The sequence below is a fragment of the Leptidea sinapis genome, chromosome 7, assembly GCF_905404315.1.
Source record: "Leptidea sinapis chromosome 7, ilLepSina1.1, whole genome shotgun sequence".
In the NCBI taxonomy this organism is placed as follows: Eukaryota; Metazoa; Arthropoda; class Insecta; order Lepidoptera; family Pieridae; genus Leptidea; species Leptidea sinapis.
The window spans coordinates 2,759,075-2,776,951 of NC_066271.1; the positions used below are offsets into that span (position 1 = coordinate 2,759,075).

Below are 17,877 nucleotides of genomic sequence, written 5' to 3' on the forward strand. Positions count from 1 at the left end.
AGCAATGCTAATGTGCATCAGCTATCTATATACGTACATAATATGAAATCTGACAATTGGCTACTTGAGAATTGTTACAATAATTTATGAAATAAACTTAATATTCTGTTATCTTATAACTAAACAGTAATTTTTAATATTTCTTTTGCAAAATAATTGTAATTTGCAGTAATAACTAAAACAACCAAAACGCGGCAACCATGTTGTCAATTGTGCGTGACGTCACATTATATCAAACATGACGTTGTTTACCTTTTCCCAATCGTTGATAGATTGTAGATATTAGTAAAAGACGATAACATTATTAATTTATTTATTTATTATTCATGATTCTTTCTTATTATTTCGTTTTGTTCGTTATTCAGAACAACAATTATTTTGATAAGGTTTTATTCATTGTTTGGGGAAATCATAGACCAATATGGTCGTTTTCTCGATACTTATATTAAAGTGGTGTTCACAAAGAAAAAAGGAGATTTATGTGAGTTAAAATTTAGGTGCCACTGTGTTAGCAAATATTCGTTGAATAAATGTATGCGAGTGGAGAATAATTTAAATAAATCAAATAAATAATTGTACATTTTAAAACACATTTTCAAAAACAGCCAAATAACATGTTTGATGTTTATACTATAAATAGGGTAATCATCAAATCAAGGAAATATTATTAATACGCTCTGCTTATTTCATTAAGAATATAATAAATGTAGAGATGAACTTTTTTTATTTACCTATATCTACGTGATATAGATGAAAAACGTTTAAATTTTAAATATTTTTTCAGTTACACCTAGTACTAATTATGTGTTTTCAGGCTTCATTTCCAAATGGTATGTAAATCAAAACTATCGGGCTATAGAATAAACGATTTATTAAAATTTACGAGAAATACAGTCACACTAAAAAACTATAATAGGTACAGGTGTTGCTTTGTACATTAAGGCTAGATTAAATTTATATAATTAGCTGTGTGTTTTGTGAGAACACGTCTCGCCAAACTTCTCGTTCGCTCCGAAGTTGCTGCACATTATTGAGCAGTAACAAAAAATAGGGTCTCGAAGAAGCGAATGCAAAATTCACTTCGCAGATAGATGCGCGCGGCAATAACTTCAGAGACACCAAAAAGTTTGGCGAGGGATGTAACAATCTGTGATTCTTTACGTCTGTACATGTCTGTACTATATTATAATAAGTTTGTAAAATAATACAATTAGAAATATATCATATATTCTTGAGGTTATATTGTAATTAAGTACTTTTAAGTACAAACATTACTTATATAGTTTAGTATAAGTATTTTTAATTTTCTCTTTATAAATTATTTCTAACATTCGACGATTGAAGATAAGTTAATAAAGTATCACAATAATTTCTCGTGTAAATTTGACAAAAATCATTCAATATTAAGTACCTACTTACTTCTTAAACTTAACCTAAGTGAGTTTTCATAAGTTTGTTACTACTGTGTCTTTCAATCCACTGTCTGCAATTTCAACAACTTGTAATTTATTGGGGGCTGAAAAAACATAATATGCTAACGTTAGTTATCAAGTCCATACAACGATTTAGAAAACCATTGACTTAAACGTTTATGTTATTTGTGCTGTATGTGTTTGTTACTTCAAAAAGGCTCATAATCTGAACGCAACACAAGTCCATGTTATGTAGGTACATACTATATGTACCTATCTATATACTACATAAACACATTTACAAACGCTTTACTACCTACCTCGCTGTATATTATATCGGAACAGAGCTTCTAGCGTCTTTTTATGGGTGATTATTTCTCGAATAAGATACAGGTAGGCCTGATATCAGCGCTGTAAAAGGGACACAGAGATTTATACAGGCAGATGTTACCGTTTTACCGTAAAAATAAGGTTGTCCCTTATTCCTTATTAAAAAACATAAAAATGTTTCTAGATTAGAATGACATGTGCGACTTTATGTTATGGGTTCTTGATCTTCCCAAGAACATTTTGGAATTTCTGAGGTAATCACTTACCAGGTAACATGCTGCTTGCAGATCTGCTTAAAGTCAAAATTGATTCCGATTTATTGAATTCAGATTATTTTTGTCACTGTAACTCAAGGCAGTACTACGGCTTTGGAAACAAATGGCGCTCTCAAAGCGAAGAAACAGCGCGGGAATCTTTTATTTAACTCTTATACAAATAAAAAAAAATACCTTCTTTGCTAAGCAGCCTTGGTCCAGTTATTGCAATCAATATGGCACCAACAGGAGCTGATATGATAACACTTAGAACACTGATGGCTAGTATAACTTTTGCATATTCAGTTTCTTCAACTTTAGAAGCGCCTGCAGTTTTTCCGATGTTCACTAAATCTAGAGCCGCGGGACCTAACGCTGCCTGCAAATTAATAATAATAATAAACATAAAAACCAAATAATAGTTTATCATATATCCTATTGTAAACATTTTAATTTACTTAAAACATTTTAACCCCTCGGTAAAATACACATAGGTTTGGTAAAAAATATTTATTATGAATTTCGATCAGACTACTAAGTTCCTCCTTAGGAGAAAATAGTAATTTATGCTACCTAAATATATCAAAAATATTTAATTATTTTTCAAAATTTGAATAATGAATGATTAAAAAGCTAAATACTTACTTGAACTGTAGCTTTTGCCATCCAAGTCAATCCAATAAAAAGTTTCTCTTTATTGTTTAATCCGCAGCCAAAACTAACGAAGAATGTTGCAATAACTCTCAGTGCTAGACATGACAATAGGCAAATAACACCACTTGATATAACTCGTGGATCGAGTGCACTCAACTGAAAAATAATTATAGATATATATATATATAAATAGCTTACTATAACTCGCAACGAAGACAGCTTTATAATATGAGATGGCTCTGTGGTATCTGATAAAGTTATTTAGAAACAGAAACAAAATATATTTTTTTTCTTTTTTATAGAATAGGAGGACAAACGAGCGTACGGGTCACCTGGTGTTAAGTGATCACCGCCGCCCACACTCTCTTGCAACACCAGAGGAATCACAAGAGCGTTGCCGGCCTTTAAGGAAGGTGTACGCGCTTTTCTTGAAGGTACCCACGTCGTATCGTCCCGGAAACACCGCACAAGGAAGGAAGATCTTCATAGCATTCGGAATAAAACTTTTATAATAGAATAGGAGCATAAACGCCTTCCATTCTTTCTTGCACCAGCAGAGGAATCACAGTAGCGCGTAGTAATATTTATTAACTTTTAATAATTGAGAATGAAAAACGAGAAGAAAGAAACACCACCACGCGATATACCGCAGGGGATTTCCTTTGCACAGTTCAGTTAGGTCAAGAAAGTCCTTTCGGATACTAAGTGAAGGAATTGAAAAATTCGGCCAATTTGTATACCTAATGACTGACTCGCAACAAGTATCGTTATTTTTTCCTGGAAAACAGTTTACCTACATAGTGTTACATTCGTGACAACTGTAAGGACTGTATCGAAACCAAAGGAATACATTTTTTTGCTGCTTTAGTTATTTAATAGAGATTAGGGTCAGATTACGTAACTAGGTTTTTATAAGGAAACTTATATTTTTTTACCGTGACTTGAGCTCCAGTGAAGGCAAAGAGTATGGGCTCGAAGAATATCCATAAAATTCTAAAGGTATTGCTAACAGGATTCTTATTAATTGGCCAGCCTTGTTTCTCCCAAAAATATGCAGCAACGAAACCAGACGATACAATTGCCAACGGCCCTTAAATAATAATCACATAAATATACCTTTTTTTCTTATACTTACCTTACCTTGAGTTATCAGAGAGAAATATAACTAAAAGTTTTTAGTATATACTTACTTACTTATAGAAAGTGTGATCACAGAAGCCCCTGTCCTTTTGAAACCTAAAGGAATTTATGGTTTAAGGTTTTGGTAGGTATGCGCGTTTTTCCCGTGGCACCCATGTCGTATCGTTAAGAAATATCAACATATAATACACATAATATATCGACAGTTTGTAATAGTAGAAATAAATATGCATATTTCTACCACAAGATAGCGTCGTACTTGTAACGTTGAATTCCTGTATCTGCATAATTCCTTCCCTGCCTGGTGTTTCCAAGACTTTTTTCATAATGGACATTGATAACAGTATAAACATAGAATAATTGAAAATCACACACCTGCGCCACTCCATTCGATGTTACTTGACATAAACAGTGCAAAGAGACCTCCCAAAAATAAGGCTAAGAATCTCAAGGGAACAAGATAAACATCTCCTCTTTCCGGAATAACAGAAATTAACGCTCCCCACAAACCTCCTAGAACTATACCAGCTATTATGGATAAGGGTCCCTGAAGTAACAAAAAAAATATTTAAAATAAAAATCAATTTTGTAAAAGAATCACTGAAAGAACCAAGTCCAGGTAAGCACTGATAATATATTCTGGTGATGCGGTCGCGAGTACCTATTCGTATTAAAATGGTGTGTCAAAGTAATCTCGAGCAAGCTGCGATCAAGATTGTCTTCGCACGTAGTACTTCACTTTTATCACTAACCAGCTTTTGTATGTATATAATGTGTCTATTGCTGTGCAGTAAAATTGATGCGTTTCATTGTAGCTTTAAATTTAATAGTTTATTTGAACAGTTAAATAATGTTTACCTTGATGATATTAAATGTCGTTGAACCAGGAGAAAACATGGCATTCAATATTATCGCAAATACAGCAACACTGATAGAGTCATCAATGGATGCTGCAGCCAACAATAGTGTTGGTATGCCTTTGGAAACTCCGTAACCAACTTCTCTGAGCCGAAACAAACATGGCACAACAACTGCTGGCGATACGGATGCTATCATTGAACCTAATAAAAATGCTGAAATAGATATTTAATATTCGATATAGGTTCATGATTTAACGGTTTGGCTGTGCAGCGATGATGAAGAAAGTCCCCATTATTCTAAAGAAAATCTGGCTAATTAAGATGATAAGGAAAGTATAAAAAGGTCAGATAACAAGACAGCAAAAAGAAATTGACAGACCTAACCATGATCAAAAAAATAATGCAAAAAAGGTGAAGGACAAACTAATTGATTCGGATAATAGGGTGACTATATGTTTTCCTTTTCTCTATTTTCTTCTTTAAGTGACATACAAACGAACGACACTGAGGTTTGCTGTTTGACAATATACTGATACATTTTCATGGGGTTAACAAGCACTTCGCTTTCTTTGCATTGAATATGAGTAAGAATTAAAAATACTGGTACATATTCCGGTGTCACTTACCCCAAATCCATGGTAAATATAGTAAATAATGCGACATAACTGCGATTGCAATACATTCTACCAGCCACGGTAGTAGTCCTAGTTGTAAGACAGCTATGTAGTGTTTCCGTAAGATATCTGCATTCAAACCTAGTCCTGCTCTCATAAGAATGATAACAAGAGCTATTTTCCTGCAAAATGTGTAGCAATTAACAATAATTACATGATAAATATTTTGCAGGGTAGTGTGTGCCGTTACTCATGCTCCTTCGCAAAACATGTGAGCAGGTGAGTTTGAGGATAAACAATAACCACCCCACAGCAGGAAGTTTGACTCCGAGATTGGTGATTCGTCTTAGAGACTTCCAGCATCTTAAAAATGTAGGTAAGCGCATTCACATAGCGCTGATGAGTTATGAGACGAGCATCATCGTTACCCTGATGGTAAATGACTCACCCAGCTAGCAGCAACGCGTTTTGTGCTCGTCTCTTTAAGATATAAGAAGTTACGTCTGAGTAGACCAGTAATTCCACTAACCACTTAATTGCACACTAGCTACTGCTTGGCACAAAAGGCTCCCATCCCAACTCCCAAAGATAAACGATGATAATACTAGATTAAGCTATGTGTTATTTAGATCTTCCGTGTCAACTGTGTTTGTTTAATATAATTTTTTTTATGCTTTACCTTAGATCCTGATTTAGCTGTCGATAAGTTACAGTCATTTGAACTAGATGAAGATTTTGAAAGATTATTCCCGTAAGTAGCATGGCTATTAATGCGGGAAGTGTTGTAACCTTCATCCAAATCCAACCAATTAAGTACGCGGCGATAACTAACAGGGTCATGCTGAGAAGTTCACTGTTAATTCCTATTACTGTGCTACCTAGCTGGGCGTATAAGATCCCCCACATCAAAAAGACTGCAATGGAATTATACCAATTAGGACATGAGACATATACAATGAGGGACAATAAATCACATATTTGGCACAGTTAAATTTTATCGTGAAGGATATTTTTATGAATTTGAATGATTTTTTTTTAAACAATAAAAGTTATACTTAAGCTTTTTATTTATTTCACATTGGATATAGGTATATAGATATGGTAGGTAGGTACTTGCTGATAATTTGATTTCAATTTCATTCTAAGTATTTATTTTTATTTAACTTACAGAAAATTATTATACATATTTTCTGCGCGCTCTGTCTAAATGTAGGAAATAGCGGGAAAGGAAAAACTTTTCGCCACCAAAAAGGCTCCAAAGACGGTGTTGAATCAGGTTGATGACATCTTAGACAAACCTTCTGCCAAAAGCTGAAAATAAATAACAGACCCAATCAAAAAAAACGAAGATAAATTGAACTATGATATGATTAAAATATCAAAAATATAAGCTGTTAGCTAAGAAGACATAGATAAATAAACCGTTAGATGATTTAATCTATAAAGTAAAAGTTACTTAATTGATAGCAACATCAAAGACTTCTATGTATACAGCGCGGGCGGGCAGAGGGCAACAGGCATGGTGAATATGCCTTGCAAACGCAGATATAATAATAATGACAATGTTTGATTGGTCACTTTAAACAAAATCTGTATTATGTTATTGAACACAACGTTCACGGCTTACAAAACAGTGCTCTGGTCTTTTCGCTTGCTCGCAGTGGACTAAAGGAGTTGCGACGTCGCAACCGAAACTAAGTGAGCAATTATTTAAGGCCACAGAGCTTGCCTAGTAGTATACACAGAAGTCTTTGAGAAACATAATAAAAATGTACGCACTTCTAAATATGCACTTACTTGTAATTTTCTTCTATCTGCTGATTTTCATCTAAAACATAATTTAGAGTGAATTAAACTGGATAGGCATGCAATATTTAAGATAGATAAGAGCAGAGCAGTAAAAATACCTTAAAAAATGATAAGCTTTCAAGCAAAATATGGAGGGTAGATGCAAGGAGAGTCATCTGTGTATATGAAAAAGAGTCCGTCAAAATGCATTAAATTAGGGTGGCGCTACAGTCGCATCAGGGTAAATCTTAAAAGAATCGCCAAATATAAAATAATACTAATCACTCTAGGTGCACGTTTCCCTATAATAATTACTTAAGGTTATATTTACTACATTATTTTGTACATCGTAAGTTGTTGAAATTTTCAACAATTAACTACTTTAGTCGGCAATAATATTAATTTTTTTAACTCAGCATACTTCAATTCGTTTACAATTGCTACATTCACCATACTTCATACCATACCCTGTACCTACACCAGCGCCATTGTGGAAGGTTTTTGAACTGCTATTTCTGCATAAGCTGGACACTTTTTCAACTTTTCTCCCATAAAAGATGAAACTCCATACCTCTACCCTCCATACAGCAAAATCTAGTTTCTCAAAATAAATCTTATGTCGATATCCCATCAACCCCACAAAAAACATCCAATTGATAAAACTCTAGACCCAAGTAATTGTCTAAATGACAGAAATATTTTCAATACTTTGATGAACATTTTACAGAGTTTATTGATGGTGAAATAAATATAGAATCCCTAATAGATGAGAAGGGCTGATTATAATATCAATTTTTATGCCATGCTGTTAGATAATTACTTATTGACATAAAAATTAAAAAAAAAACCTTTATGGAAAGCCAATATTTCTGTCACTTTTTCGTTTTTAAAGCGACCCGTTCTTCTAAATCAGCCCCAATACAAATGCAAACTAAAAACCACGAAAACCCCCTACTAACTTTTACTGAAAGACCAGATAAGTAATATTCTAAAAACACAGTACATAAGTGAAACAAATCCCATAGGTGTCCCCTAGTGCTAATAAGATAGCATGCATTCTCCAATATCATGCAAAAATACGAAAAAATCTTTACCAACAAACGTATACACTCGTTCATCTAGAAATATATAAGTTTATCCATTAATTATTTAAGCATCAAAATTTAAAAGAGGCTATTGAAATATTTACAAGCAATTTAACAGCAATAAATAAAAGGAAAGTCGACAATGCAAAATGAATTTGCTCTCTTAACATTGTACAAGATTTAACACAGAGTAATAGGTACTCAATGCTCAAGGTATTACACCTTAAGGAAGTAGCCATTTTTAACCACGAGGAAAAACAGAAGTCTATTGTTAAATTAAAAATCCTCTTAAACTAGATTTTTACTACAGAAATTTTACTGTTGTTACAGAAAAACTAATTACGACTTCTGTTAAAAGTCTACTGCTGGACAAAGGTCGCCCCCAAAAGATCTCCGCGACGATCGGTCCTGCGCAGCCCTAATCCAACGTATTCCGGTGATCTTGACGAGAACATCGGTTCATCTTGTGGGGGCCTATCAACACTGTGTCTTCCGATCAACGTAACAGAGTCTTAGCGTAGGCCTGGCTCCCGTTCGCAACGAATAGATGTGTGGGGCAACGAAAATAATTTACAAAATACAAAATATTCAGTTTAAAAATTATCATCATGAAATTTCTAGTAGATATCTTACAAATTAAATAATTAATAAACATAGACTTACGTGTCTCATGTGAACTATTTGCCATATCTAAGTCTTCGTATCCAATGTGATCACGATCTGCAACGTATTTGTATATCCTATTACAAAAGATCTTGAAAAACATTGCTACAAAAACTTATTATTGATCGAATGAATGAATAATTCGTGATTCAACGTAACATGAAACCGGACAGGTGTTAGACGTGTAAAACATTATTTATTGACAAACATGTTATTAACGATAAGCGCAATGTCCTACCGATAAATGATAACATTTAGATACATGAGGAAATATAATTAGTATACCTACTATCGTATAGTATCGTAGTATTTGGTATTCATGACAGGTTTCCTTTCTTACTGTACCAAATTTAAAAAGCAAGCAATGCCTGTGTGTTTTGTTAACATAATATACGGCTTTACAAATAAACTTGGTATAAATTATACCTGAAAAAGAATATGCAAAATGTTTACAAATAGACATTTTGCATAAGATTGTTTTATTAGGACGAATATTTGCATTTTTCCCGCGTTTATTTGCAAGGATTTGACATTCGGAAAACTTCATTGTATTGATAGTGCTGTCAAGGATTTAGTCAACATTTTGCATATTCTTGGTTTATTCTCAGGTATAACTTTATACCTAGTTTATTTAAAGGCCGATATGGTTTAATAAGTATTTTTAAGGTTACATCTTTGTAAAAATGAAACAAATTGTTAACATACATAAGCGTTTCGTCTTTCAAAGCCACGCATGAATTCCAACTCGGACTTTCCCCTTTTTTATTACTAACTAGCTGACCCGGCTGCCTCAATCGATAAATAAAAGACTTATTTGTATAAAATAAACGTAAAACAAACAAAAGGAATTCTTTTTTTAAGTGTTAAGGAAGTTTATTTTTTAATTAGTAATAGTTAATTTTAGTTAGAAATCTTTCTAAATATTTTGTTAGAAATCTTTATAAAAATTCTAATATGGGCGGAATTGAGAATCTAAACCAATCTCAAATTTACTGAAACAAACAAAAAAATCATCAAAATCGGTCCAGCCGTTTAGGAGGTAGTTTAATTGTGAATCTAAACCATTCTCGAATCCACCTAATGAAACACAGAAAGTTTCATCAAAATCGGTCCAGCCGTCTTCCTAGACTCCTGTTCAGTGACATACACACGCACACAAGAAACATATATACTAAGATAGTACCTATAATATATACTTAGCCTAGTTTGTAATTAGCCTAGAAAAAGTATCATCATCAAATATAAAATATATTACATATGTCTATAAATAGAATTGTTAGAAGTACTAACGCGATAGATTTATAATACTCAAAAAAATATCAGCCTGATAAAGACTAGAACATCAAAATCAAATAATACATATACATACCTCAAGTAATATTTCAAAAACTTTATATTACCTACTGCATATTTTATTTAATAACAAGATCTAAAATAATACATTCTTAGAGAACGCTATGGAATAACTAAATCACGAGTGTATTTGTAAAATGTATGTTTAGCGATGAAGTAATAACTGAAACAAATCGCGTAAGTCAAAAGTCAACAAGATTGTGCATACTATAGAGAATTAAAATGAATAGAACTTAACATCAACGTCGTAGAGCACATTTTTCTGGATTGAATATTGGACGTTATTATAATGTTATTGTTTACTGGTTCACTAGACCAAGTTCACAGTATATTAGACCACATTAGTATATCAAATACTATATGAGATTGTATGTGGTACGACGAGCCTGAGTCACGCTGCGAGACATGACAGCTCTAAGAGCATCACATGACAGAATGATAAAATGTGTCAGGTATGGTTAAAGTGAAAACTTCTTTAGACGCGCTGAGATTAATTTTTTGTGTGATTGAAAGAGACTGAGCTATCACGCTCGATCATGTAAAGTTGGCTATTATTAACTAAGGGACTGCCAACAATAATTATTAAAGAGAAAACAATCTTTTATAGATAACCAAACTAAAAAGTAGAAAATAATATTCAATAAGTTTAAACATGTAATTCATTGCATTTAATTAGAAAAGCGTGTGTTACTGGCGGTGGTGCAGTGTTTGTTTAATGATGTACAAAGATTCTATTACATACAAACAAACATTCATATAAAGGTAATAAAGTGGAACCGGCTATATAATTAAATGTTATAGTTTCATCGGTCCTTGATAGTGAGTTTTAATTCAATCCGACGTATTTAGTGGGTGAAAATCAAGTTTAAATATTCCGTTACATAGATTCTAACAAACATAATTTATGGCTAATAAAATCATGTTACATTAAACAGATCAAGGGCGTTAATTTTACTGGCTAAACCAGTATTATTTGTACCTCCGTAATTTAATGTTCTTGAATCATAGCTATATGAAGACAAAAAAGTCACATAATTCTAAGAGAAGAGAGAGACATTAAATACTCTATGGTTGAATATTCTTACGTAGTAATATTTAATCTGTACCCACATACGAATGTCAGTGACTTCCCTGCTAAACGTCAAAAGTTCTTTCAGATTTCCGAAGCGTCAAACGTCAAAGGCCAAAGTAGGTAAACTGAACCTTAGAATTTCGTGATTCGTATCTGAATTGAAGGTTTACAGCTATAAAATAATAGTTTGGAAACGTAGGTATATAATTTATGAGAGAACAGCATAATAATGAATTACTATGGCCGTTTTTTTATGACAGTCTTATTTATTAATTATAGCGGATTGCAAACAACTTAGAAAACAGTTTATTATAGAAAAATAACCTATAATGAATAATCTATAATAATTATTGAATGCGTAATAATGATAATATTTAATAAATCATATTTTAATCGAATATTTCCAAATTGTGTAAATTATTATTTAAAAAAAACCTTTGTTAGGTAATATTATGTTATTAATCTGACTGACATACTCACGGGCTAATTCAGGTCCGAAATCCGAATTTTCTCGTCACTCAAATGAGTTGTCATTTGTCATTTTATTTAAGTGTCATATTTTAGTCACCTTTTTTTTTTTAATTTATTTAGTGGCATTTTAGTCACCTTGGCTGGAGTGCTGCCAGTCAGATCTAGTCAAAAGTTACCCGAAAGAATTAACGAAAGTAAACTTTTAGTTTAATTTATAAACTTTAGGAAGCTTTTATTATCTTTACTGCCCTTTATTTTTTTTTTATTTATTGTGAACATTAACTTTTAGTTTAGTTTAAAAATACCTTTTATATTTTTTCTAGTGGAAACGTAAAAACGGTGTTATAATTGATGGAATAGATATTCGCTGTGTTAACTTGCACAAATATAGATAATTCCATGCATTTTCCATTTTAAGTCGCTTTTTGGCTACTTATGGAGTTTACTCATTAAGAATCGATTTTCATATAAGGCGCCCGGTCTTTGTCGGCTTACAAAAAAGGCAACAATTAGCATTGTATTTTCCTGTTGGGCACCTAGCGTTACTTTTGAAAATTATTTTATTTTACAATAAGAAGTGTTGTGGCTAATGTACGTTAGTATCCTAAAGTTTATTAGTTGGCTATGAACCACAGACACCCCTAAGTTCAAATTAAAAACAAATAATACTAGAGTCACCTTGTGTCGCTTTCATAAACTATTTCGTATTTTCAAATCGAACACTGAATCTACCGAGTAATACGACAACATAACGGTTTTCGATAGATGGCGCTAATCACAGATTTTAATAATTAGGTACCTGACCATAAGAAAAATCACTATTAACTATGAAGTTATTTCTTTAATTTCTATTAATATCTATATTTTTTTTAAATTAAAACGCTTTTATTAGCTTTCTGCTGTATATCTGTTTGTAACATCTTGTCTGTTGTCCATTGGACTTGATTTTGCTTAGTACCTGTTCAAAGACCATCGTTCTTGAAGAGTACACTCCAGTCTTGCGTCGGAGCTGACACACACACTTTTTTTTATTAAATATGTAGGTTCCTGAAATTAATGACATGATAATAAGTAAATATAACGGAAATAGAAAATATAAAAATATATGCGGACGAATAAAGCCCTCTTCTGCAGCACAAATATTGTATTGATACCGGCAGCGTTTGAACTAAGTCTATTCGCGAAAAGTAATGCCAAGAAATATAGCAGATTCCACCGGTTTTATCACCTCTCCGTTTAACAAAACACATTACGCTTTTGACTATTTTTTTTATATGTTTTCTTGCTATTTAACAATAGGTTATTAGCGCTAAACCAGTACACGATGTCAGATAGAATATCGTCTACTTCGTGAAAAATAACTTGGTTTCTTTTCACTTATATATCGGTGAAGTGTCGTCCGCAAACCATACTACCTTATGTTTTTTTCTATAAGATTAGGAAGATCATTTATATACTAAGTCTGGCCATAAATATTGTAACAGTTAAAAATAAAGAAAATATTACATTTGAGTTTGGAATCTGTCATTTTTATGATTGTTAATTGAGTTTTCTCATTTGGGCGCCAATACATTGTACAATATTTTGCGATATTAAAATGGAGTGGGGTGATAAAGAGAATCGAATCGCTGTGATTGCATTACACAAAGTAGAAATGGGCCCAAATGCAATTTTTACAATTTTCCATACGCTTTTTATTAGTAAAATGTTTGTGTACCAGGCCATTAATAGGTACAATGAGGCCTCCTCTGTTTGTGACAGAAAAAGATCTGGCCGCCAAGTAGTGTTCGTATGAAAAAGGTGGTCAAAGCAGTATACAAAGATGGCTTAGGACTTGCAGCCTATAAGAGACGTACTGGTCATTTCTTAACTGATAATTTAAGAAAGAGACAGCAGTAAAGGTACGCAACGAGACGTCACAGAAAATTTTTGTTTACGAATGAGAAATTGTTTACAATTGACCGTATTATTGCTCAAAGCTTTGAGGAAGCTTCCCAATTAGTCCACAGAGTGCAACGTGGGCACTATCCGATTTCAGTGTTGGTTTGGTGGGGTATAAGCTATGAAGGAGTGACTGAGCCATACTTTTCTGAAAACGGTATCAAAACATCGGCACAAGTGTATCAAGATACCATTCTTGAGAAGGTTTAAGGCCCCTTAACAACAACATGTACAATACCCAAGAAGAGTCCTTGGAGCAAGTCTCGGCGCCGGGTCATAAAGCTCGGGCTACGCAGTCTTGGTTGGAAACGAACGTTTTGGACTTCATCAGAGCTGAAGACTGGCCGTCGTCGTAGCCCCGATCTTAATCTTATTTTAATAAGTTAAAGTTATAATTTGTACTTTCATTTTTTATTTTTTTTTTATTATAGTTTAGATAGTATTAGTTCGTTTTTTCAGAAGTATTTAGGGAGTATTTTTTGTAATTTTTATGTTCACCATAATTGTCGTATACTTTAGAACTACTAATTGTAACATTAGATTAAGAAAATTGTATTGGATATGATGTGGTGTGCTTTAATAAACAAATTAATTAATTAATAAATAAATAATCCGCTGGATAATGATTTATGGTCAGTGAGTACAGCTTGCTCTAAACGCAATGATAAATTGGAGTCCCTCAAACAATCCGTACGATTGGCAGTGAAGAATTTTCTCATGGAAAGAGTGCGTGCTTCTATTGATAACTGGCCTTGACGTTTAAAGGACTGTATTGCAGCCAATGGAGACCACTTAGAATATGCTTTTCATATTTTCTGTTTTATAATTAAATATTAAATCAACACACTGTAAAAGTAATAAATTTTATTTGGAATAGATTTTTTTTCATTGTTTGAGTATTTATGGCAAGACTAGGTACGTAAGGAAGAGGAACGGTACAAGAATAGACCCCTGTGGTACCCCTATACTGAGAGGAGATCTTCTGACATTCACGTTGACCTTCTGTATTTTATTCTTTAGAAATGAAATCAGAAGCTCTGTTTATGCCATAGTTACATAGCTTCCTGAGCAGCGTTGAATGTTGAAGACAATGAAAATCCTTAGATAAATCACAGAAGACACCAAGGGCATTCTGTGATTCCTCCCAGACATCAAAAATGTTCTTGATTAGTTCAACACCTGCATACATTGTTGAACGTCCCCTAGTAAAGCCAAATGGTTTCATATGAAGTTACATATGAGGGTAAAAGTAAGTAAGCATTTGGCTTAAAATTATTTTTTCAATAATTTTAGTAAAGGTCGGCAAAACCGACACAGGACGTTAAGATAGTTATTCGGGTCAGAAGAGCATCCCGATTTAAATATTGGTGTAATTTTACTATGTTTCAGAAGGTCAGGAAACACGCCACGTTTAATAAAATTATTAAAGACTATTGCAAGATATTATGGTGCTATGACATTTATTATTGAACTTATTATTTTAACAGAAATGATCCATATATCAGCAGTTATTTTCATGTCTAGAGATTTAAAAGTTTTAATTATTTCTCCAAAGCTTACAAAACTGAAACTGAAAATTTGTTGACATTCTCTAACATTTTACAGAAGAAGTGACTCAGCAACACTGGTGGAGGAGACAAGGGTGTTTGATATAGAAGCTGGAATGTCAGAAAAAAGAAATCTCAAATGCAGTATAAAATATTGATAGATTTTGTTCAATGTTCAATACAATTATTATAGGTACCTACTCTATTGATTGACGTCACTTTATTGGATGTTTTCAATTTGACTAAAATCTGCATTAAAGGCGATCTTAATACGAAACAACGACCCAGATTATTTTAATGTAATAGAAAATTTTGAAAGAACATAGGACTAAAGCTAACAATTCCAGGTTTGTGTACTAAAGAAATGACCCCTAAAATATAAAATACATAGTCTGGAATTTAAAAAAATATATCAAAGCTAAACGTGACATCAACGTGCGCTCTGGTAAATTATGGTAAAAGTTTTACGTGCCTTTCTCACGAGCCTTCAACCGTTACATTAAGGCTAAGAACGCCGACCAAACAGCCGGCGATTAGAAATAGGCTTCGAATAATCTATAATGCCGCGGTTAGGGCTGAAAAAAGTAAAAAGTGTTGAGAGACAATAACATAAATCGTATAGTGTAAAATGTGCCTAACAAAATGTGGGGTGTTTATTTTTGTGTTTATAGGATTTTTCATTATAGGTGAGCATTTTCATTATATTTGGTATTAATTCGTTATAAAAAATATTTGAACTGTTTGTTATTGATACGTAATTACTTCTTACTGTATAAATTATGGCTAAGTATACAGTAATGATTAAACAATACTTTAATATACGAATAATTTGGTATGAAATAAATAATTTAATAATTAGCAAAAACGAGTTGAAATGTTAAAACTGAACTATTTAACGAATAAAAAAAAAAGGTTTACTATACCTGTAATCATACTTTGATAGTGAAATTTCTTTGCTTACATCGTGAACGTGTTGGTAATTTTTATGATATTTTTGATTTAAATTACGTACTTACAGCATACAGGAATACTTATGGAACTCAACGTTTCACTCACACTAGGCGCGTTCAGCACTTTAGTAGTGGGTATTCAATGACACTGATCTGTCACGCTCGGTTATGAAACGTTTGATCGCCACAGTCGTCTCGAGTCGACACAGGGACAGCGAGTAGAACAAAAATTATCAGAGTAAATTATAAATGTTGAATTATGAATAAATAACAAAAATAGTTGTTTCGCATTGCTAACCTTGAAGGAAAGTACAAACGACAGAATAAGGTGTTTTTAGATAAGTTTTGTGGTGAAGATATAGAATTTGGAGCTATGAACACTAATTTATCCAGTAACACATACCCTTAAGTCTAATTCGTAGGTGGCGAATGCTTGCTGTTCGATATAGTTAAAAAACCCAGAGCTATTTTGAACAACCATTTTCTTTATTTCTCTATAAGTTTGTGCATTGGCACAAACTTATAGAGAAATAAAGTGACATTGGTCACGTAGTTGAAGTAGGTACGACAGGGACTTAATGTCAACATTCAAAATAGATTGAAGTGGTAAAGATGTTGGTTAACCAAGTGGTACCTTCCTTTATAAACATAGACTAACAATATACTAGCGTATAGATGCAGAATATAAACCACTAGCTAACGTACACATTGACAAATCAAACTTGATAACACATTATCGGTCTGTCTGTACGCGACTATATTCTAAGTCTATGTTTTTACCTCAGTACCAAAACGATAAGAACGCTAACTCCATATAACATTTTTTTCTATATAGGATAAAAGTTGTATAAGTGTTTTTTTTTAACAACTTAAATTTGTACTTCAAATAATGCGTTGCTAAATAGTATAATATACGCTAAACCTTAGGACTTCATTTTTATTCTTCCGTGAATATTTGTTTTGATTGTGTTTTAGCGCTTGTAATATTTTACATTATGCTCGTAAGCGTATCCAAACCTGTTAGCACAATAAACAAACAAAATAAAAGACGTAAGAAAGAAGAGCGGCTCAAATCATCGACGAAGAAATTATCTGCGATCGGCTCCACATTTCTACGCAACACAAAAGATAATTCTTTTATGTTGCGTAGAAATGTGGGTTCTCTCTACATCTCCTACCGCGTATATCAGGATGAGCTCTCAGAGTAGCTGTTTGGGTTGATACCAGTAGCCAAAAGCAACCACCTTACATCACGGCGCCCACATCATGTTTGGCATTCCACAACATTTTGAGAGGAACTTTAATTCTTGCATAGTCACTTTGTGGAATCAATTACCGGCTGCAGGTTTCCCGAACCGATACGACTAACGGCCGTTCCCAATATACTATCTACAGATAGAGATAACATACTACCTTCTACTATCAGTAATTAGCTGTCAATAATCTGAAGCTGTCCCAATATACCTGATAAGTCATTCTTATCGCCTTATATTGGGACGCGTGAGTTGCTGATTTCCATACAATTTTCTATCGCTGGTAAGCTATATGTCGTCCCATTGACCGACAGCGTGTACGGATGAGTTACCGTCGATAAGTTTATTGGGACAGAAAAGTCAACGATAGTTACAATTTTTTATCTCAAGTAAACCACAAACGTAGATAGACTGAATATTGGGATTGGCCGTGGCTCAAAGGCCGGCGATGTCATGACCCCTGGTTTTGCGGATTTCTATGGGCAGTTGC

The 17,877-nt window shown here is 33.1% G+C and overlaps 2 protein-coding genes across 11 annotated transcripts in view; one reads left to right on the plus strand and one right to left on the minus strand.

Annotated features, from left to right (window-relative positions):
* Positions 1-854: 854 nt before the first annotated feature.
* LOC126965516 (sodium/hydrogen exchanger 9B2-like) lies at positions 855-11,739 on the minus strand. Of its 10 annotated transcripts, XM_050809171.1 has the most exons (14): positions 11,706-11,739; positions 11,239-11,378; positions 8,801-8,857; positions 8,147-8,170; positions 7,062-7,092; positions 6,433-6,575; positions 5,944-6,178; positions 5,277-5,446; positions 4,649-4,863; positions 4,166-4,337; positions 3,586-3,740; positions 2,642-2,806; positions 2,192-2,375; positions 855-1,516 (listed from the first exon to the last, which is right to left on the minus strand). In XM_050809171.1, exons 3-14 carry the CDS (start codon positions 8,823-8,825, stop codon positions 1,446-1,448), a joined length of 1,590 nt encoding a protein of 529 aa, XP_050665128.1. In that variant the 5' UTR covers positions 8,826-8,857; positions 11,239-11,378; positions 11,706-11,739; the 3' UTR covers positions 855-1,445. The 10 variants fall into 10 exon arrangements, with proteins under 10 accessions (XP_050665128.1, XP_050665129.1, XP_050665127.1 ...); XM_050809172.1 differs by lacking the exon at positions 11,239-11,378 and having other exon boundaries at positions 11,706-11,725; XM_050809170.1 differs by lacking the exon at positions 11,706-11,739 and having other exon boundaries at positions 11,239-11,388.
* Positions 11,740-15,702: 3,963 nt separating this feature from the next.
* The window catches only part of LOC126965526 (phospholipase A1), a 46,837-nt gene continuing 44,662 nt past the window's right edge, over positions 15,703-17,877 (plus strand). Inside the window, exon 1 of the mRNA XM_050809189.1 lies at positions 15,703-15,870. Within this exon, the coding sequence (XP_050665146.1) occupies positions 15,813-15,870 (58 nt within the window). The 5' untranslated portion in view covers positions 15,703-15,812. The remainder of the gene's footprint in view (positions 15,871-17,877) is intronic.

Coding starts and splice junctions, on each gene's coding strand:
- LOC126965516 (XM_050809171.1), bottom strand. CDS start 8,825: ATGGCAAATAGTTCACATGAGACAC. Junction 7,093..8,146: donor ACGAGTGTATACGTTTGTTG/GTAAAGATTTTT, acceptor ATTATGTTTTAG/ATGAAAATCAGCAGATAGAA. Junction 4,338..4,648: donor CGACATTTAATATCATCAAG/GTAAACATTATT, acceptor TTGTTACTTCAG/GGACCCTTATCCATAATAGC.